A 22466-nucleotide genomic window follows, 5' to 3' on the forward strand; every position below is an offset into this window, starting at 1 on the left:
ATTATTACATTATTGCTATTGTTTCTCAAAGTCAATTTAAACAGCCAGTGCAGGGCACAGTAACATATTTTAACTTGTATTGGCCAGTCTGCACAGTTAAGTACATGATATAATCCCAGCAAGAACAGCACATTCTACAGATAAGATGGACTGCAAATAATCTTTTCTAAGACCTGTGGTTTCATAATTTATGAACTACCCTCCAATACAGGTTGACATCCCACATACTGAAAGTATAATTTGGAAGTGTACTGCACAGATGGCAGATAAAGTGCAGTATTCACAGCGTGAACATACCAGATTGCTTTCTGGTGGGAATGTGTGTCTGGTGTCCTATTTTATGAGCACATGCTCCATCATACCATCATTACTAACTTCAGAATATAGTTAAGCCCTGACAATATGGCAGGAAATCCCTTTAGTGGAGATTGTGACGTCTCCTGATTCGGAGCTCGAACTGCCCCCACCTCCCATTTTTATCATCCTAAAGCATTGTGACTGTACATGCAGTCCCTGCAGGGCACACAGGCAGATGGATTTTCATGGAAAAACCACGTTTAGCTGAAAAACTGAAAACCTGACAAGTGGGTGGAGGAAGGCACAACACTATGCACATGTTTGTTGGAGGACTGGGGAATGTTACAGTTGACTGTATGCTACTTTATATGCATTATTCAGGGAGTATTCAGTGACCCAACAGGCTGCTTTCAAGTCCTGGATCTAAGTATGCCAAACCCATTCTAGAGCCAGGCATACAGGGAATGAAATTACTTTGTGAAGTTATGGAGCGAACCGTTAATTAGCGTGTCTGTTGGCCTGGAGGATTCAGGTCTGAAGGTCAAGACTCGCTGGAATGATGATTTTTAACCAGGAGTTGACAGACAGCAGATGAAAGAGGCAGCCTGGGTTTAGAAACACCAGACAAATCAAATCTAAGTGCATCTCACGCGCAAACACACACACACACACACACACACACACACACACACACACACACAAAAAAACCCCAACACAGTTTTAGAGTATGTCATGTTTGCTGTTATCTCTCATTGTTTCTTGTACCAATTGATCCAGCGACAATGATGCCTGCCATATGTTCAATTATACTAGACAGCCAGACATGAGAGGAACATTTTGATGTGTGTGTGTGTGTGTGAAAGAGAGAGAGAGAGAAAGAGAGAGAGTGTGTGATCCCAACCTCTGCTGTCCTTCATCAAACTCGAGCAATGTAGAATTTCAACAGAAAGCCAGTGATGTAACAGTATATGTAAGATGTGATATTTCTGAGCAATATATTTGGATTATGGTTCTCAGCCCAAATACGAAAAAGCACTGGAGGAGGGTTCACCAAGCTTGACTTCTCTCTCTCTCCTCAGTGCCAGTTTAAGCTGTACTATATTCAGTAAATCTACTTCCAACTTATTCTGCAGCTTCCTACAAATGCCACTGTCAGGGGGGTTAGGATTAGTCCTTGACAGGCACTCCACATTAAACACATGAGCTTCATGGTTGAGGACCACAGTCCGCAGCACATAATTAGGGTTTCCCATTTTATTTAAGTATCATTTTGCATATGACTCAAGCTCTGATTTATACAGCTAAATTGCATTTTAGAGTTAGTCATAAATAAAAAAACATTCTGCAACTTTGTTTACAACACGCCTATGGGCCAAAAAGGCTGTCCAAAAAGTGCAGACGTGCACATGAAAAAAAAACTTTTTAACTAAACTTTTGAAATAAGGTTTACAAAGCAGAACTGAGGACTTTGCCAGCAGAGTTACAGCGCACGGCGTCTGTCTCGATAATGCTGGAAACAAGTGCACGTTTTTCTGATTTCCTGTCACTTTCCTCTTCAAAACCCACGCTGCACTGCAGTGCTGAGCAAACAGGGAAAACATTACACTGACTAATCCATTGCACACAGTACTTAATACTATTTACCTGTCCTTGAAACTGGAAACCTCACATAACCAACATAAAGCCATCAAAAGACCAAAATGAATGGAAAGTAGCCTTTGAAGTCTGTGAAAAAGATTCACAGCATAATCCTGAATCAAATGCTTGAGCAAAAAGGGAGAGCAGTTAATAAAAAAATAAAAAAATAAATAAAAGGCCATTCATGCAGACTCTTCTGCCTTGAAGATAGGGTCAGGTTGCTTTTCATAAGAGGATGTTGTCTACATCCCACATGTCAGATTGTTGACATGAGAACTGCTCTACTTTGGTTTGCACTGTTGTATGATTGCTGGACTCAAACCCATTGTCTTTCACTCTTTCATGGTCTGAAAACTCAGCCAGACCAGTGATGGAGGGTTCTTGTTCCCAGCAGCACAGTGACTAAGGCACTAGAGATGAAATAATTACATCTCTCTCCCTCTGCGGCATATGTAGCATCGGCTCATATAAGCTGATTCTAATGTTACCTTGGTGACGGCAGAAGGCTGTGTCTACTGTGCCGTTGGAGGATCGCTGGGTCGAATGTGATTTGTCTGATCAAACTTCTCTACACTCCCAACACAGATAATCTGCATCAACAGCACTGAAAATGCCAAAAAGATCCCGGTCAAGTGTAGCTTAGCTGTTATGAATATCACATGATGACCCAAGCCTTATTCATCGTCTTACTCATAGTTTACAGTCAACACTGTTTTCTGGATATCACTTCGTACCAATACAACAGTGTTCTCTGTCTATTAGCTCCACTGTGTGACTCATATCATGTGTATGCATGAAGTCAGTAGTGATATGATGCAAAGCTGGCTAACCTTTATATGTGCAAATGCTAATTTAAGCAGAGTCACACATGTAGAGGAACCGCTTTGTCATTCACTATATAGACCCGTATCCTGGGCAGTATATCCACGACCATGCACGCACACAAACGCAGACTGAATAAAAACCAGGAATATAGATAATCTATGTAGGCAGTTCTGGTGCTAATGAATCATTTTGAGCTAATACTGAATATAATTTGCAACTAACATTTGTTTTCCTTAGAGTTGAGTCTGCTGATTGTTTTCTCGATTAATCCTTTGATCTATAAGATATCAGGAAATACTTAAGAAAAAAAAAATTCCATCACAATGGCCCTGAGGCCAAATCCCTGATTGTCCAAATATTAGTCGATAGACCAAAGATATTCAGTTTACTAATAGATAAGCCAAAGCAGCAAAGTGATTATCAAAGTGGTCACAAAGTCTTTTCCTGTCAACTGACTGATCTAAGCTTTAATACTGTTTAATATTCAACAAACCATATTTTGCAGTAGAGTGAACATGGAAACAAAATAATCCTTACTCAGAAGCCCACATCTTTTTCAGAGCTTTCAACGATATGTCAAAGTCTTCACGAACAAACACAACGGCCTCATATGTTACTACATGACCCAGTTTGTTATCTATGACACTTCTGTAGGTCGTAACCCCTGTCTGGGGTTGGATCTGGTGTCAGATGTGAGTGGACATGTCTCCCTGTAACTGACTCCCAGTAGATATTGTGGCCAGTATTTACAGAGCAAGATCCAAAAGATGGACCTTTAAGATTCCAGTATGTTGTGACAAATATTTTCTAGTTTTCATTGTTAATATTTTCAGTGTATTTCTGCTTAAACATTTTATGGACTGGAGTACAATATAGATTTGTAGAAGTAAATACGGATCAAATCAACATTTTCTAAAGTGCAGTCTCATCAGACAGCATGTGAAAATGTTTTGGCCAGTTCCAGTCACTGGTTACAGTCACAGTTATCTCCTCCAAGAGGAAACTCATCACATACTGTATTTAAGGCTTGGAACATGTCAAGGCAACACCCAGTTACCTGATGATTTTGCTCTTCACCCAGAAAAGATCAAAGTGTTGGAGTGCTGTGTAGGCTAGAAGCAACGAAACAAAGGGCAGGTTACAGTCTCTGTGAATGAAGCCAACTTTAAAGGCTCTTCTGAAAGCTTTTCAAAATGCTTCACAGAGCCTGAATGTTTCAGCAATCATGAGAGTCAAGCTTAACAAAAGGTGGCAAAACCGTTACGAATACATTAAAGCAGGAGTACACACAGGGACTATTAGGAATGTCTAAATTTAGAGCCAAATTCCTTCCTTATAGTGTATATAAATTATTGCCATGAGAGTACAAGGGGCTAATGGAGGATTATCTGACTCTTTGAACTCATCCTTTGCATCATGTTAGAACCCAGTAGAACAAAACTATTACCTCTGCAGCTAATCAGATATTGCACCTAATTATTGTCTTCTGCACTGTATCCTCTGGCCCACTTCTTGTGTCATCATCACACTGTGATCACTTGTGCGAAGTAGGTCTTAATTAGAACTTCTTGGGAGTTTGCAGAAGTGACGCCTCAGCAGATGGGCTTCCCACCTGAGGGAGGTGAAATCCCCCCACCCTGTGGCCCCCAGGCTGCCATCAACAGAAATTTTATCAGCATGGTCTCGACTGCCCTGCCACTGAGTACACATAATTTTCCAGGCAACACAGCCACTGAAAGGTGCCTCGTTGAAGGTGACTCCACCTCTGCTGAAAAGCTGGATGTGAAGGCAGATGCTATCTGCCAGGCAGGATTTAGACTGAATCAGTGGTTTGCTGTTTTTTAACCTCACAGTGGGGTTTTTCCTGCCCCGTGAAAGGTGCTGCTATTCAGCCTTATGTTAACAATTTCAGAGTACAAAAAATAACCAATGTTTTTATTCAGGGTAGCACTGGCAATTGATAGAGCATTTACGCGTTGAACTATGGTATCCATGTCTCTCCTACACACTTCTAAAAACAGTATTTGGAAAAAAAAAAAAAAAAAAGTTCCACTGGGGAAAAGGTTCACCAACTGTAGTTCATGAAGTTTCGAGCAGCAGTGGGTGGTTTTCTCTGGTGGCTCCAAACACGCACAGCAAGAGGTTAAAATGAGACCTTATGAGCATACACAGGCAGACTGCATCTCAACAACAAACTTGTTTTCTCTGACTTGACTCTTTCTTTCTTACATTTCATATATTTGTTGTTGTGTGGAATCCAGGACGACTAGTTTATCCAACAGCTTTCTGGTGCATTTATTCATTCTTTTAATAAATTACACGCAATTAATGAATTTGTTACAAAATAACACTGCCTATAATCGGCACAGCTGACCAGTTTTTTTTCTCATCAGAGTCAATATTATGCTTTTACAGACACTGATATTTGGCATAGACAGACTAAACATTTAGTTGAGGTACTCTTAGATGTATGCGTACAACCTCATTCATTTTTCATTACTTCATCTGATTTCAAAGAGGGTGTTTGTAAGTCAAGTAACGTATCTGGCGACAGAAACACGTCAGTACTTTGTGATCAATCATTTTCCCCGAAAAACTCGCTTTTCCTCTTTCAGGGGAAAAACATGCCAAATGTAAAATGCTAATATTTCTGTGAAGTTACCACTCTATTACTCTCTTTGTAAAAGGAACATTTTGAAAATTATTACTTTTCAGGAACGAATGGAAATGAATCATTTTGCAACAGAGCACTGGTGTAAATATATCTATTGTATAAAAAACTGTATAAAAACCCAGCTATTGAAAATACCAACAGAGGCTGAGTGTGTATCTTGGGAATGTGCAAATATAGTAACGAGCCAACAAGTTTGCAAATCTCTTCACTGCTGCAGATCACTGTATGTGTGTGTGTGTGTGTGTGCTGCAGTTGTACTGTAGTATTTACTTGCAGCTGTCAGTCATGACGGTCAACTGCCTGTGGTCATGTTGAATAGAGTCTTTGAGGAAAGGGGAGGTTTTCTTGTATACAACCCTTTCAAAAGCAAACTACAAAGGAACTTCTCCACCGAGCTGTGATTCCATTTTGTGTGGAACTGTTGTATGATAACCACTGTGAGACACTGGAGCCTCTGGGCTTACCCACACACTTAAACAGAGCGAAACAGATTCCACTGCTGGTTTCAGCACAATAAGGATTACCCAATCAGTATCTCCAGTGTGTAGACAATAGCTATGTTTACAGCGATGACAGCTTTGTTAAAGGGGCTATATTTAAGTTTTCTCTGCCGTCGAATGTGGTTTCTTGCAGGGAGAGGGTGACGTTTGAGCTCCAGCCATTGTTGCTATTATAATACAAGAGATTATAATACTTATCAACTTAAGGCAATTATACTCATATAATCTTGTGAACTCTAGTTAAACCCATGTATGTTGTACCATGTTCTATACCATACACGTGTTTCTCTGAAATATACAGCATGATCCTGTTTACTGCCAAATGTCAAAACATTGTGTGTAGAATTTAAGGCCTGATGTAAAAACTCCAGCCTCATGACCTTGTAGCCTTGAAGAGCCGGATAGCAGATAAGCAAACAGTCACACTGTGAGTCTGGGAATGGGTTGTTTCAGTAGTTAGGAAGGAAGGAGATGTACGAGGAGACTGAGGAACTGTGGTTAAGATGCTGTGTGTCTGGGATGTATGTTAAACAATGATTAAGTGACTGTGTAGACAACTCGTCAGAAGATTGTGTATCTGGTGTTATCTGGTGGTATATAATGGTCCTGTCTCCTGTGTTTCTCAGTCTTGTTCGCTGCACGGAGACAAACTCAGGTCTTTTTGTGTGGATAAAGGATCTTTAAATTTGGACCCTCTTCTCCGGGTGATTGAAATAAGAGCAAAAACGTCTTATTGGAGAGCGGAGAAGCAAAACAAGAGATAACCTTGGTGTTACTGGAGACAGCTCTTGTATTATGGAATTCAGTCAATAGCACCTGCACGCCATCCACCAACAGCCCCCAGTGAAGTGAAGTTGCCCCCCACACCAAACCTCTTGATCCACAGGAAACACTGGTTAGTTTATTTTTATAGAGCAGAACAAGAAGAAAATCTGAAAACTAATCAATCGACCAAATACTTTATTGATCCCCAAGGGGAAATTAGATTATGTTACAGCATAAGCAGACTTCTTAGTCTGGTCTTACACAGGTTATCCTAACCCTGTTTAGTGTTTATTGTAATGTTAACATCTGGTTAGTATCAGTCACTGAAAGAATATTTCTCATTTATCAAACAACTTTTCACATTTTGACATCATACTGCATACTGTATATACACTATAGGGGAAGATGTGTAAGAATATGATATTCATGTTTTCTTTGACAGTGTCTACACGATTAGATTTGTTTCCAGTTGGAAAGATTCATTCTGGCAATCGGTGCCTGTGTGGATCATTGTATGAGACATTATAGATATTTATAGACAAGTTGTCTGTAAAACATGACAATGCCATTGCTTTCCTCCAAAGCCTCCGGGGGATGTGTGGGTTGGTTATGTTTTCCTTTAAAATCATATATACACTTTGAGGCCCACTATTAAGTAGCTACAATAGCTATGTTGCTAGACTGAACAACTTTAAAGGATTATGGATTGAGAATACACTAAAGACAGTGGGATGTTGGTGAGAGCTCAAGTAATGTGTTTTCATTCATTCCACCTTCCCTGATTCGGCCAGCCCTAAGCACAGCCCGTTCACACTGGGGAGAAGACTCTTAAAATAGAGATGGGGGGGGGTATGGAGTATGCATTTGCATTACCCTATGAGAGCGACAGAGATGGAGAAAGAAAAGAGAGAACAGGGAAGGAGTTGTGTGGCAGTCTTACCCCTCTGGGGCGTAAAAACTCTCTGATAACATCCAGGCCATAGAACAAGGACACTTCTCCTTTCAGATGACTCACTGTGAGGCAGTGCACACAGGAGTGCACATTGGACCCCACTGGCAAAGCAAGCTGAAATTGACAGCTTCATCAAATTACAGCATTATATATACAGTGCATTCAGAAAGTATTCAGACCCCTTTCACTTTTTAATAAATTATGTTATGCCGCAGCCTCATGCTGAAAGTGTTTAAATTAATTTTTTCCCTCATTACTCTACACTCAATACCCTCAATACACTCAAAGGAAAAACTGCAATATCACATTGACGTAAGTATTCAGACTCTTTACTCAGTAATTAGTTGAAGCACCTTTGGCAGCGATCACAGCCTTGAGTCTTCCTGGGTGTGTCGCAACAAGCTTTGCAAACTTGGATTTGGGGATTTTCTGCCATTCTTCTCTGCAGATCCTCTCAAGCTCTGTCAGGTTGGAGGGGAATGTTGGTGGACGCCATTTTCAGGTCCCTCCAGAGATGTCTGATTGGGCTCAAGTCAGGCCTCTGGCTGGGCATTCATAGAGTTGTCCCTAAACCACTCCTGCATTGTTTTAGCTGTGTACCCAGGGTCAATTCAGCTGAGTTAGCACAGGTGGACTCAAATCAAGGCGTACAAACATCTCAAGGAAGATCAAGAAAAATGGGAGGCACCTGTGCTAAATTTCAGGTGTCATAGTAAAATGTCTGAATTCTTATGTTCTCAGTTTTTACTTTTTAATTAATTTGCAAAAATCTCTAAAATGTTGTTATCACTTTGTCATTATGGGGTATAGAGTGTAGACTGATGAGGGGGAACATGAATTTAAAGAAATTTACAATAAGGCCGCAACATAACAAAATGTGAAAGGGTCTGCACTCTATCTGAATGCTCTGTATATGTAGGCTAAAAGCAGTGGGGTACAAACGTCTGAGACCACTCTCCTATTTTCTGAGTTCTGGACTCCACTGTATAAATAACATAATAATAGTGCAATCCAACTCTATAAAGCATCTTTATAATTCACCAAAACACTCTGCACTCTCATCTTCGTACACTGGTCCATATACATGTACCTATTTATTTATATCTTCTTATCATTTCTATGTCTGTAATTTCTGTGTATTTTTGTCTTCTGTCTGTATTTTATTATATTTTTATTCAGCTGCTCTCCTTTTATTTTTGTTTTAGCTGTAAATCTGTCATTATGGACATAAGAAATGTGTTAAGCCCACAATGGTTGAGGGGGTTGTGGGAAATGGTGTTTATTAAATACCACTAAAAGCAGAAATATTGAAAAAAATGACAACATTGAGTCAAGGCTTAAGACAAAGCTTGAGAGTGTTATCTTTTGATAATGTATTATTTTAAAGATTTATATGTGTCTATATCACTTTAATATCATGCTCTGGCCAAATTCAACAAAATCAACAGCTCAAAGGTTTTACAACCTGACACATTCTTGCTAATCCCAGCAGATGATAACCACGTCTCAGTGAATGCTCCATGCCTACAGTAAGTGCACCTCTCCTCTGTCCAGGAAACACATGCATCTTCTGCTCCACAGATCACTGCTTGGTCAGCTGACACTGATGAATACACAGCACATAAATGACATCATGCGCTGTCACACTGAGATAAAAGACCTAAGCTTTCAATAATAGAGGAGGGTTCATGCCTTGTTAGCATCACAGTAAAATCACAAGTGCATGAAGACTCAGGGAGCTGAAGAGACTGAACAGACCTCTAAAAAACATGAGCCACAACGATGATGCACAGAAAATAATTTCATCACTCTCACTTATTGGCAATGTCTTTCAAATCATGGTAATTGCTTTTCTTTCATATAGAAAACATAAATTCACATCTTATGGAAATTACTCTGACCCCTCTGGGATTAGTGAAGGAAAACAGATTTTTTTTTTCCTCATCTGCAGCATATTGAGAAAATTAGGGCACGATAACAGTCCTTCTCTGCCCTTCCCAGTTCCATTAATTCCAGCATGTAGCTTTAAGAGAGTCTGACCCAGAATAATCACTGTGTTCAAGAGGAGGTCAGCAGAGATGTACTGTAAAGCCGAGACAGCCTCAAGTAGGGATGCTCTAAACAATTGAACTTAACTACAGCTCTCTTTGCAAAAGAGAAGCACTACAACCAAAGGTACTACACACTATCAAAGCAGTCAGCCTGGGTAATATTCTGATGCTGTATTACATAGGGTTTAAGTGACACTTTAACACTTTTAAAGATGGATAGAAATAAAGTCACTCAGTCAGGAAAGATTCTGTTACTTTGTTTTTTAATTTACGTTCACTGGGCATTTTTTGTTCATTTAAATTTCAAATACTGTACAGTTTGAAGGAATTACAAGGACTGAGTTGGACCAAATTGTCACAATGGTCTCACCAGAGAGGGGTTTGGTGGCAATCAGGGTGCTGAATCAAACTGCAAATCCTTAACCCAAACCTCAGCCAAAACCAAATGTTAAACTTCTGTCAGTGAGGCAGATGCAGCATGAGGTTATACCGTCACCACCTGCCCCCTGGAGAAAAACCTAGCAGCAAAGCCACAGGAGCTTTAACACTGAAATACTCACACCTTCGTTCGCAGGAGCAAATCGGTGCATGAAAATTGGGACTGCCATAATAGCACTGGTAACAACGGCAACTGCTGTCATGACTGACCTGAGAATAAAGTGGAGCAAAGCAGCTGCACGTGACCGAATTCTTTGACACAGGATGCAGTGAAACATCTTTTAATATCTCATTCTGCCATGCTGTCAGTACATGTCCGTGCCTGTTTGGACCACGCTCTGTTTCGAGCTGCCAGTGTATAACAAACTGTCTCAGGACACAGTGACTGACTTTATGCATAATACATCTGTGGTGCCTTTGACTAAGATTGATGGGATACGAGGTGGAAGAGTTTCAACCTTTAAATATCTTGGGAATGAGTCTGAAAACAATCTTACATTTACTGACTACGCAGCCTCTGGAGCCAAAACACTGCCACAGAGAATTATTTTCCACCAACGGTTAAATTTTCTATGTCAGTCAGTCAGGTGAACATCATGAAGACAGGCATCAGTAACACAACTTTACAATGGTCTAATCATTAATATGATACAACCTAGACCATACAACAGACATTTGAGCTGCTTCAGAGGGAGATACTGCATTAAATCAAAACAATATATATGATTGTCTAGACTGTACAATATGTACTGTATATTGTGAATATGCGGACTGGAGAACCACCAGGGCTCAAGTTTTTCATTGTATGAATTTAAGATAATCTAATAACGTGACAGTAAATTTGTCTGACTGAATGTACTCATATGTTACAGTTTTAGTTTGCTTCTGTGGGGTAAAGCAGACGATGGGGCTGGGGACTTTTGCGATGTTAAGATTATGGAGCGAAAGTGAGGCTCTTATTTTGTATGATTCTTGCACAGTGTAAAAAAATCTCCAGGGAAATGAAAGAGTGTGGAGGAGCTTCAATTCAACCAGCTCCAGAAACACAGCTCCTCAAACACACTCCCTGACCATTCTGCTCCCCTTAATACACCTGATTCTCGTGTGGCCTGCAAACAAATAAAACCGGACAGAGACAAAAAAAAACTCTGCATTATTTATAGCACAAAATCCCAAGACCTATAATATATAATATATAATATATAATATATAATATAATGTTCTTACATCGCTCACAGACTTGAACTGAATCTGAATCGGAAGGTTCACCAAGCATATACTGGTGGGTTGGTCGGTGAAATCTGGTAGAGACATTAAAGGTTCCCAGAAGATGAACCCTGCTGGTCATCTCTAATTTCCCCTCGGGATTAATAAAGTGTTATTTTATCTTATCATTTGACCTTTCATCTGTGGCCATCAGCAGGTCAAACCCACCACATACTAAAACACAAAATAATGGAATAGAATGAACAGCACTTCAGGATTCATCATTTGAACACATCTTAGTTTAACATAAAGCAAATGCAATGATGTGAAAACACATCGTTATTCATAAACTCTCGGGTTATGGTGACAACGTAAATGATGGTGTCGTGCTAAAGAATGTGCCACGATCAAGATCGCTCGCACTTAGACTGTAGAGCTATGTTGCAACTCTGCAATGATTGTTAGTTTCAGACGAAGTGGTCCTGATCTCACTTCATTACCCCACCACAGTCTGATGCATTGATCTCTGAAACCTTACGAGAAGATCCGAGCGACAGTCCAGCGTAATGTAGGTGCCTCTTGAGAGATAATGCCTAAATTGACTGGAATAATCTCCACTTGCACGAGGAAATAAAATCCACACAGGGGAGTGTAGTCATGCAGATATTTTTTGAAAGAACCACCCAACTGTCATTTAAGAAAATATACAGCCATTACAAAAGGCTGAACTTCTCAGACAAATGTGTTATTCATATGAAAAATATGGCGGGGCTGCCTTTCCAGTTCAATAAACTCAATAAACTGTTAATGATAAAGCAAATTGAAAATGTCAGAGGGTATACAAAATGCTAAAAGGAATTCCCTGCAACCTTGATGAATGGTGCTGCATTTTGGATGTTTATGAATTATGAGGCTACATGGCTTGTTCCATTATTCCATTTAAAACTCATTTTAACTGGCACCTGGCCCACAGTCCTGGACACAATAGAATCTGTTACGACAATGAAAGCAAACTCTAGCACATTGTTGAAGTAGTGCTTCACGTTTTTGTCAGACTCTAAAGTAAATTCTTCACCAAAGGAAAGCGAGGCCTAATTCATCACAGTTGTCCGCAGGCTTTAATGTGTGTTAACAAGGTAACGTCTCTGAGAGAAAGACTGACAGTCAGCATACGTGTGTTATCAAATACTAACACAGTGCAGCATACAAAGCATTAGGACATCAGCACCTTTCTTATCCACCATCACTCTCACAGACAGTATCATATTGTGGCAGCAGCTCAAAATGGACCATTAGCAAAATGCTCTATTGTTATTTTAATCCAGTTCTGTTCATTCTTTCCCATGCTTGGCACTTTTCTCCTTTCCTCTCCTCTGCCATTGTGCACAGAACTTTTCAGCAGTCTTTTTACTTCTGCAGAGGGAAATGAGGGGCATGGCAGATTATAGAGTTTACGTCTGAAAACTATACTGTGAGTGTTGATGCTCACAGCTGATGAACATCATGTTCTGTGTGTCTCAGAGAAAGGTGTTACTTTGGCAGCACTGCAGGTTTGGGTCAAAATGCATTTTATTGTTATCATAATCCAATCACACACACAGTTAATTAGTATTATATCCTTATCAACAAATACAGTGGAAAGAGAACAGTAGTACGTTAGTCCGTCTCTTGGTACTTTCCAGCTTCCCCAGCATGTCAGTGATTATCAGCCCCAAGCATATTTGTTCCAAATTAATATGTAAATCTTTAAAAATTGGTCACAAATATGTAGTTACGTTTTTTTAAAAAGCCTAAATGTAGAGCTGCACCGATTCCAATTTTCTTGGCTGATTATGATTTCTGATTTATTTTCTTTAAATCAGACCTGCTGATTCTGATTTTCTTCTTAAGAGCTATAATTGACAGCTTTTCTTTCATGGACATTTAAATAGATAGATTGGGGATTGGGGAATTTAAAATCAATAATTGCATGTTCATTATAAAACACTGACTATTAACTAGCACGACACAGTTAAAAGGGTTTTTATAGGGGTTATTATAAGTCACTTCACTTAAGTTATGTTTTTACTGAGCTCATACATTACTAGTAAGGACTTAGTCTGAATTCGAGAGCTCACAAAGTTCCCTTAAACAGTATTTAAGTGCTGCATACAGTATTTTCTGATTACAGCCACTTACTCACACTTAACATGCTCTGGATACTCAAGCAATCGAGATTTTGCCCCGTTTTTGTTGGTTGTGTTTGCACTGTAGTTGTGGAAGTGTTTGCGTTTCACCGAGTATAGCTGAGGGGGTTCATCCTCCGTCCACTAAAAGGACGAGCGGCGATACCTCTGAGGCTCTATTTGCAGCCTTTTGAATAAGCAATCATGCCTTTGTTGGAGCTGAAGAGGGCTGTGTGCTCAAGATCTCAGACTAAGCGACAGGGCAAATATAACCCAGCATGTACACACAGACACACTCACACACACAGACACACACACACACACAAATGGCTCTGCGGTGGCAAGCTCTACTGCCAAGATACACAGGAATCAAATCGCTTATTCCCACTATGTTGTGTTTCTAATTTGTTGATTATGATGGCGAAATCCCCCCAGATCCTGCTCCAACAAAGTTACATGCCACTGATATCATCTGACTGGGATACACACTGAGACTGGCCAGGTGTTCACAATCCCCACTCTCACCGATCAACAACAAAACACTAAGGACAGACCTGTCCTGCTTCTTTGAACAATGTCCCTTTAGCAATTACACATGTCAACTCTAATTTTTGAGTCTGAGAAATCAAAATTCAACATTTAGGATTTACCTCTGTCTCTGGGACAAAGGCAAAGGATCGCATTCAAATATAATAATGTATAATATGTCTTCCCTGTATAACCTTTAATAGGACATGAGCTATAATCCAAAATACTTTCAACATACAGACAATCTCTAAGTGACTCCCAGAGGTCAAAAACATTGGCGGTGGTGGAGGGGTGGGGGGTTGAGGGGCTGAGAATCATTTATAGATACACAATCTTCTGTTTTGACCTTTTACTTTGGAGGATGCTACTGTGCTGCTGTACAGCATTTGTGTTCCACTGGACTTCTATAATAAATTCTACCTCTAAACATCTTCTCATCATAAATCAAAATGCATGCTTTGGAATTATATCTATGCGTTGGTTGGGAGTTTTTTTTTTTTTTTAGAATATCAACTGCATGTGGTTGTGCTGCTTTGAAAAATACAGGCTCTGAGGTGTAGGAGTTAAGCTCTCCTCAGTAGATATGCAGTATTAGGGAGATAAATACCACAGTTGGCTCTCCAAAGAGTTCCAGAGATTTATGGATTGCTTCTGTGCAGCAGGCCTCTGGGAGGCAAATATTCTATGAAATCTTCCAAATGTTTTGGTAGCGTGTAACACACACACAGACACACATGCATAGAAACAGACTCCAGCCATGCCTGTAAGGCTGAGCTGCAGCAGCTGCTACTACGGTTGTAGTGTAAGAAATATTGTTGAGGTTGGAAAATAATTCATAAAGAGAAACAAACAGAGGAGAAAAAGGGTGGAGTGTGTCGATGGTTTAAGGGTCCGAGATGAAACAACCAAGGGTGTTGCATCATCCCATTAATTACTCCCACTGCACAATGTCCTCCACCGACAGTGTGCATGACCCACATGCTCAGAAAGATAAGCTGGGTTTTAAAGAGCATGGGAATGTGGTGAAAAATGGAAAAGGATCAGACAAACAGGACAATGCTCCAATTATCTCAGCCCCTCTCTGTCAAAGTTTTCATTTCGCCTCATGCCACAATCCACATCAATTACTTGTCTTTCTTTTGTTCATTTATGAAGTGTTTTAGTGGGAAGTGGCCCACTGAGAGACGCCCCCCACGCCTGGAGAAGGCCAGTTAGCGAGAAGGGCCATGACGGATAAATCTGATCCTCTGTAGAGGCAGTATTGATCCGGCAAAAGCTCACTACATGAATCAAGTATGAGCTCTGTGCTGCTAGTTCCTTTACGCTGTGGGATGGATGTGCTTCAGTGCAACAGAAACGCACACTTTCTCATGTAGCCCAAACTGGACAAGCTTGTCAGGCTGAGGGCTGCTGGCACTACGGTGGGAAGTTGGACTTGAATTTCACGAGATCTGAATGTGGGGATTTAAATTTAGGAAGGAAGCAGTGTCATTGTTAGCCCACTTAACAGCTCACAGCTTCAAGTTTTTTAGTATTAATATTAAGATACGAGATTAACTCCAGTACTCTATGTAGTTATGTGAAAATGATGGTGAGAAAATGAACTGAAAGGAGTTATGATGCAATTCTGCCTATGTTTCCTCTCCATTAATTGCTAAGCCAGTCAATGAGGAGTCATTTACAGTTCACCCCTGCCCTAAGCACTAGCTAGTGTCTCTCTTCTTCTTCTCTTGACTCTCTCTTGGTGGTATTTGCAGAATGGTCAAATGAACCAGTATCCATGTCTGTTTTGTCTCGTTGGCGCTGTTTTATAGGGACAACCTGTTCTGGTCCTTTTGGATTTAACAGACTGCTGAGCAAAGGGTGTTTACGAGACATGCACGCACACACACTCACAGAGAGACTCTCTCTCACACACACAACACACATGCACACATATCTCCAGAGGATAGGATCTCAGAGAAGCAACACAGCCTATTTCACTGCAAATTAGGTTAATCACGCTCCAGAGGCCCAGTTAATAACCCTCATAGAGGCTATTAAGATGGCACCTAAATCACAGGAATATCTGAATATCTGATGGCCCCTTACAAAGTAGCACCATGTCTAACCCTGGAGTTCTCGATAGAGGTAGCTGGGAGGAAGACTACTGGTCATTTGCACCCTATGCAGCTCTAGACAAATGATGCTGTGCACGAGTTATTGTTTCTCACTGGAGAAAACACCTCAGTGTAGAGTATAACAAATTAGGAGCCCTGGTTCATTAAGCCAGTGATATTAATCAGTATTAGACTATTAGTCAGTTTCCTTTTTTACATGGGGATAACACACAGAATACTAAGCATCTGGTCACCAGCAACATGGGAATGTTATTCCCAAGCACTTGTAGCTCATGATTCATCAAAGCCAGGGCCTCTCCTCGCGTGGCAGTATATTCTGTTTGCTTTGGAACTAACACGCCAACCGAGAATATTTATACATTTCCATCCAATTTATCCAGGCCAGAAAGAGCTGGACACGTGAGGGAACAGTCACCTGTCCTTAACGGTCTTGTTACAGGCAAGTGGAGACCGACAAATGAAGCCCTTCTGAAAGGCAACTGGTGTCTCTATCAGTAATATGTTGCAGCTGCAGTGAGCCAAGGCCTGATAGCATCTCCGGTGCCTCAGCGGTATGAGAGCTCACCATGGGGAACCTAAAACTGTGTGACGTCCATGAAAGATTGAGCCTGGAGATGCCGAGCCTGGGAGAGATGAATTCCTGCTGGTTAACGCTCAGCTGAGACACTTTCCTCATCTTAGATCAAGACTAAATTCAGCTTTATTGAGATACATATAGATGAAGCTACATATACACAAGACTTAAGAAAACCATTACTTTGAAAAAAAAAGGTCACATTTATTTTGTAATGCAACATGTGCTATTTGGCTTTCCTTTACAGGACGAGCTGCTGTACAGCGTCTCGCTGCAAAGTATATGTTTTCAATTTCAACCCGAGCACAATAGCTTGTAGTTTTCAACGAGCAACTCTGCCCCACAATCACGCCACAATAAACATCTAACTTTGTAATGAAATCATCAGTCAATATCTCAATTAGTCAGTCAGCGGCAAACAATTTTTTTCGTGAGGTAAAAGTGCAAAACATTTCTTCATCTCTTCCAGCTTCACAAATGCAAAAATGTGCACCTTTTCTTTTTCTTTTAACATTATTTCAAATGTAACGCTTTTGAGGCTTGAACTGTTGCTTGGACCAGAGACACAATTGAACATGTCAGCTTAGGTTGTGCGAAATTGTGATAGGATTGTTTTACTAAAAACTTAACAATTAATTGAGTATTTTACTTAACTGTAGCCTTATAAAATTTTTTGCATTACAGCAGAAGTTGGCTTCACCCTAATTCTACAGTCGGCAGGCCAGAGTAGTTAAAGTAGGTATCAGACTGTGGAATGTATGTGTAATATATTTCACATCATGACATAGGTCTGAAAAATTGCATTTAAATCAAATGATTTTCAGTTATCTGTTCAGCATTAGCAAAAACCTCACATATATTTTACTGGTTTTAAATCCCAATGTGCTTGGTTAGTTTAAATAACAAGATATGATCATTATTATCATCATTATACCACTCAAAGTCAATGCCTAATCATACAGAATTATCACCCAGCCCTGAATCATAAGGGGTCTCAGTGAGACAGTTTGCCCAGAATACATGATGAATAACAACAGTAGTCATCTTCAAAATCCTTGGTTTCAAATTCTTTACTTAACCATCCATCAGTCCTCCTCTCCTGTGTTGCTAAAGTCCGTGCTCTTGCATTTACGCCCACATATGCAGGTTCTGTAGGTGGTCTGTTCTTTGTCTGTTCCAACGGGAGCAGGATCATTTCTCTGCACATACTCACTGCCCATTACTTCTATTTGTTTTTCAAAAAAAACTGTTAATGTTCAACTAAAGACCCCCCCCCCCAAATGTTGCCATCAATGTCTGATAATAAATGATGATAACAAACAATAAAAGCTTTCAGCCTGCGGTGGCAAATCGAATCTGAAACATGGTGAATTGCTACAAATCAGAAGAGGCTTCGGTCCATAACGGCCGTTGCCGTTCATCCCACATCCCATTCTGACCTTCCACATCATGTCAGCAAGTCACAAAAATTGGTTTCTCTGTGCCTCTGACCGATCCAAGTACAAATATGAGGGCATGAATGCATCATCTTGTACGGCTGCCTTGTCTACGCCGTGTGTTGCCATTTCCCTGCGAGGTCAGCCCAAAGTTGTACAGTGTGTGTCATGCATAATGAATGTCTGACCGCAAATGGGCAGGAATTAGAGCCACCGGTGGGAATGAGATCCAGCAGGTGGTATGAAGATCTCACCGCTGGCAGGTTCGGTCTCATTTCACAGCGTGTCATTCCCTCTAAACCTATTTTACGCCAAATGAATGAGCTCAATTTGGGCTTTTGTTCGCAGACTTCCTAACTAAATCAAAGTCAGGAGACTGGTCTCCATTCTGCTGCAGTTTGGGGATATAATTGAATTTATCATAGAAATAATGCAAATATCCGTGTATGGTGTTGTTGTATGATTGTTTTCTCTTTAAACTGTTTTCACTGTAGAGTCAGAGCAGAAGGAAGGGAGGGAGTGGATGTTGGTGACCGGGGTAAAGCTTACCTCTCCATCCAGACAGTCTAGATGCCTTCCTGTCCTCTATCTTGGAAAAGCACTGTTCTGTACATACACCCACTTCTTCCATATTTTAGAAAGGGGGGGGCAAGACTTTCAAACCAACAAACTCTAAAAGATATATTTGAAATGTACATTATGTACTTATAATTTCCTCTGTAATTTCACCAACTAATTACCTTCCGTATTGCGAGCGTCTGTGGCAGCGTGTGCATGTGTGTTGTTGTCACGGGTGGGGTGAGGGGGGGGGCGGCAGACCTCACCTTGAGCCTGTGCAAGTGGCGTGTACGTGTGCTGCCTGCGCCGCTCTGCTGGCGACCCCCAGCGTACAGGACGCGAAATATGCGGTGGTGTTTCTTCCCTTCAAACATCACAAAAAAGCCTCCGCCTTACCGACCCCCCCCCCCCTCCCCCCCCCCCCCCCCCCCCCCGTGCCGACACCGCCGCGCTAAACAGTCGCTGTATTTTCAGAACTTTACATTTATACCTACATTTACATCTTTTCTTTTTTCTTTTCTTTTCTTTTCTTTTTTTTTCTTTTTGTTTTTTTTTTACAGCCACACAGATACATGTATCCAGTCACCCATTCCCGCAGACTCTCACAACTTGCAGTGGCGTACATTAAAATAAACTGGGACAACATGTTGTCGAGCATTAAAGGCAGTGTCGACAGTCCCCGGTGGCGCCGCTGGCATTTCTGCGACACCAAATCAAAGGCTTCGTGTCTTACCTGCGCCCGACGCTCCGTTTTATCCACATTTTTCTCGACTGCCGGATCCGACTCAGTCTTCCAGGTATCCTCCCATTTAGATGGGTTTCCACCAAAGTCGACAATAGCTGATAAAAAAAAAGAAAGAAAAAAAACACCACTCAAGTGACGGACCTTACTCCAGCTGTCATTATTTCAGCCATATCCTTCAACGTTGCGCACGTCAAATCCCTCCAACACCGCCGCCAAATCCCACTAAAACAACAAAGGCCAGGGCAACAGTCAGCGGTCGGGCTGTCGGAAGTTGCTCGTTAACTGTTCGACTGGCGACGGTCTTCCTCGGTTTTAGGTGAGAGCAGAGGGGTAGGCGCGGACAGGTGAGCGGGAAGCCGAGAGAGGTGCCCTCAAACTTTGCCTCCACGCAGGTCTTTCATCCCCCCCCCCGGCTGCAGGGACAAGGCTGTGAGGAGCGCAGAGCAAACACAAGACATGTAGTTGGCATGCTCTCCCTGAAAATGACAGCGCACCTTCTCCTACATCGTTGAAAGGCAGATGATCGTCCAAAAAAAAAAAAAAAGAAAAAAGAAAAGAGGAAATGAAATTGGGGGTGGAGGATGAGGCTGCTCTGAAGCTCGGAGGAGACAAGTCACCGATGGCGGGGGGTCCTCATTATCTGCTCACATTTCTGGAGGTGTGCAAGGGTGCGGAGGGTTTTGATAAAGTAGAAACAAAAATGAGATGCAACTGAAAAGAGGAAGAGGGAGAGCGACGAAGGAGAACCCTGGAGGCTGAGAGTTGTTGGAGAGGAGTTGGGAGGAAGGGGGGGAGTGAGAGCTCGTCATCAGACAGAGGAGAGGAGAGGAGGCTGGTGCGTCTCCTCCTGCTGCTCCTCTTCTCTCACACTGACGAGCGACCTGCCTGCTGAGCCCAGCGCTGCCGTGACGTCATTTTAAAGCCAAATATGTCATGTGCTGGGGTGTCAGACGCCTGCACACTCACGGGTGTCAGCTCGGATAAGACCCGGGGGGGGGCAGCGCTGTCCAGTGGCCACAGTTCAGAGCTGTGCAGCGGTGAAGGACTGAGACGCAAAGAGAGTGCAAAGTGCATACTGCATAGAAACTGCTTGGAAAAAAAGGAAAACATATGCTACAGCATTATGTCAGATACATGTATTCACATCAGCTGGCGACCAGGACCTGCTGCCACAGCCGCTGTGTCTAAGGATAGATGATTTTGTTTAAGGAACCCAAGGCTCCTGAGGATTAGGGCTTGATCTGCTCTCCGGCTTATACCTGAGGTGAAATCTGGATTCACTTAACCTATGACAACCTTCACTTTGCGGAATATTACTTTAAGCGAAAGCAGTTTAGGCTAATTATTGTTGTAATTGTTATTATAATTGATACTGACACATAAGACCAGTGGCATTGGCAATGGTTGATACAACAAACCAGGAAAGGGCTTTTAAAATTGGTTGCCACTTATATGCACAGCACTGCAAATTGAAGAAGGAAAAATTGTAAATTAAAAAAAAAACAACAACAACAAAAAACATTTGTTCCTAGATCATTTTTGGCAACCCCAATCCCAGTATGGGTGGGACATGAGGTAGCATACAGCAAGGCAAATACGCTACATGGTATTTCCTATAAAACCACTGGGTGGGCGCCAAAGTCAGACACTCAAATTCCACTGAAAGTGCCCCCCCCCCAGGATTCAGTTTGTTTGGTTCAGCTTGTTTAGGTCCCCCTGGTGGCCATGTAGTGCATAGCGTGCTTATGCAAACGCTAAACTATGCCAAATACATTTCTGCACTTGGCAACACTTTCACACAAAGCAATTATGTGATTCAAGTCATATATTATTACTAAGGTATTGTAAACTTTTTTTGCAGCTGTGTTATTGGATTTACAACTGATGGACGCTAGTAAATCCTAAAAGTCATTTAGAGCAACTGAGTGAAGTTTTTGTTGTTATTATTATTGATAGTTGGTGTTACACCTCCCACTCCAGTTTGGAGTGTCTGATTATTTACACATACTGCAGCTGCTTGTCTTCACGTGGCAGCGAAGAAGTTCACCGTGATGGCCATGCCGTGTTCAGATGTTCATAATACCTGTAGATCCCACATCCAAACATCCAGGCGCTCTGTCCAACCAGATGAAACCGCAAACGCTGCAACAAGGACATGATCCCTCACCAGCTTCCCACCAGAAAACACAGTTAATACAGTTAAGTTTTATCACAATTCATTTGGACCCAAAAATAAATATCATTTTTGCATAAGATAATATCTTGTACTTTTTCTTTGTCTGTGGGTTACTATTCGGTACAGAAAAGGAATAGATCATTTATTTCATGTGTAGACTATGTATGATATTAAAACATAAAATATATCCGTATTTGGTGTAAGAAAAATACTTTACAGTCATTTCAATATTTTATCTCCTTTAAAATGTGCAAGCCTAATTTTTCCGAAAGAAAAAGAAGATGTAGTTCACAGTATATTTATAGATGGATGTGTGGTGATGTCAGAACTCAGGAAAACATCAGGACATCGGGATCTATCACATCACCCTGAGCCTCGGAGTAGTGATAACTCCCCAAGCTGAGGTTAACTGTTTTCTCGTAATATTTACCAGCTGAATGCTGAAGTGAAAGGTACTTAGCGGGGGGGGGGGGGGGGGGTATATCTACCATCTCTCCCATATGACATGAATATAGCATTAAACTGTCATCCTGGAGGCTTTTTGCACACCTGTACTACAAGATGTCCAGTGGTGGGCAAAATCCCATTACATTAAAATCAATGTGCTGATGTGACCGCAAAGCGAGATAGGTGAAAACATTACCTACGACAAGATCAACCCTTGCGTGAGAAAAAGAGAGAGTGCGGCGGCCTTTCTTCTACACCTCGGGGTCAAAGTGTCAAACCAATGACCTCATCACACCTGTTTTAGCCTTAGCGACTGCTCTAGCCTTTCATGGAAAAAAAATATTCACAGGGCCCGACTGTTTATGCTTGCT

General features: G+C 41.3%; 1 protein-coding gene across 2 annotated transcripts in view; it reads right to left on the reverse strand.

The window, feature by feature from the left end:
* Window positions 1-20292, reverse strand: part of ajap1 (adherens junctions associated protein 1) — a 50289-nt gene extending 29997 nt beyond the window's left edge. For both annotated transcript variants that reach the window (XM_071475313.1, XM_071475312.1), the window contains exon 1: window positions 19461-20292. In XM_071475313.1, the coding sequence (XP_071331414.1) occupies window positions 19461-19489 (29 nt within the window). In that variant the 5' untranslated portion in view covers window positions 19490-20292. The remainder of the gene's footprint in view (window positions 1-19460) is intronic.
* Between the last annotated feature and the right edge of the window lie 2174 nt (window positions 20293-22466).

Source organism: Trachinotus anak, unplaced genomic scaffold (assembly GCF_046630095.1).
Source record: "Trachinotus anak isolate AG129_WGS33_773 ecotype Australia unplaced genomic scaffold, CSIRO_AGI_Tana_v1 ptg000004l, whole genome shotgun sequence".
Taxonomy (NCBI): domain Eukaryota; kingdom Metazoa; phylum Chordata; class Actinopteri; order Carangiformes; family Carangidae; genus Trachinotus; species Trachinotus anak.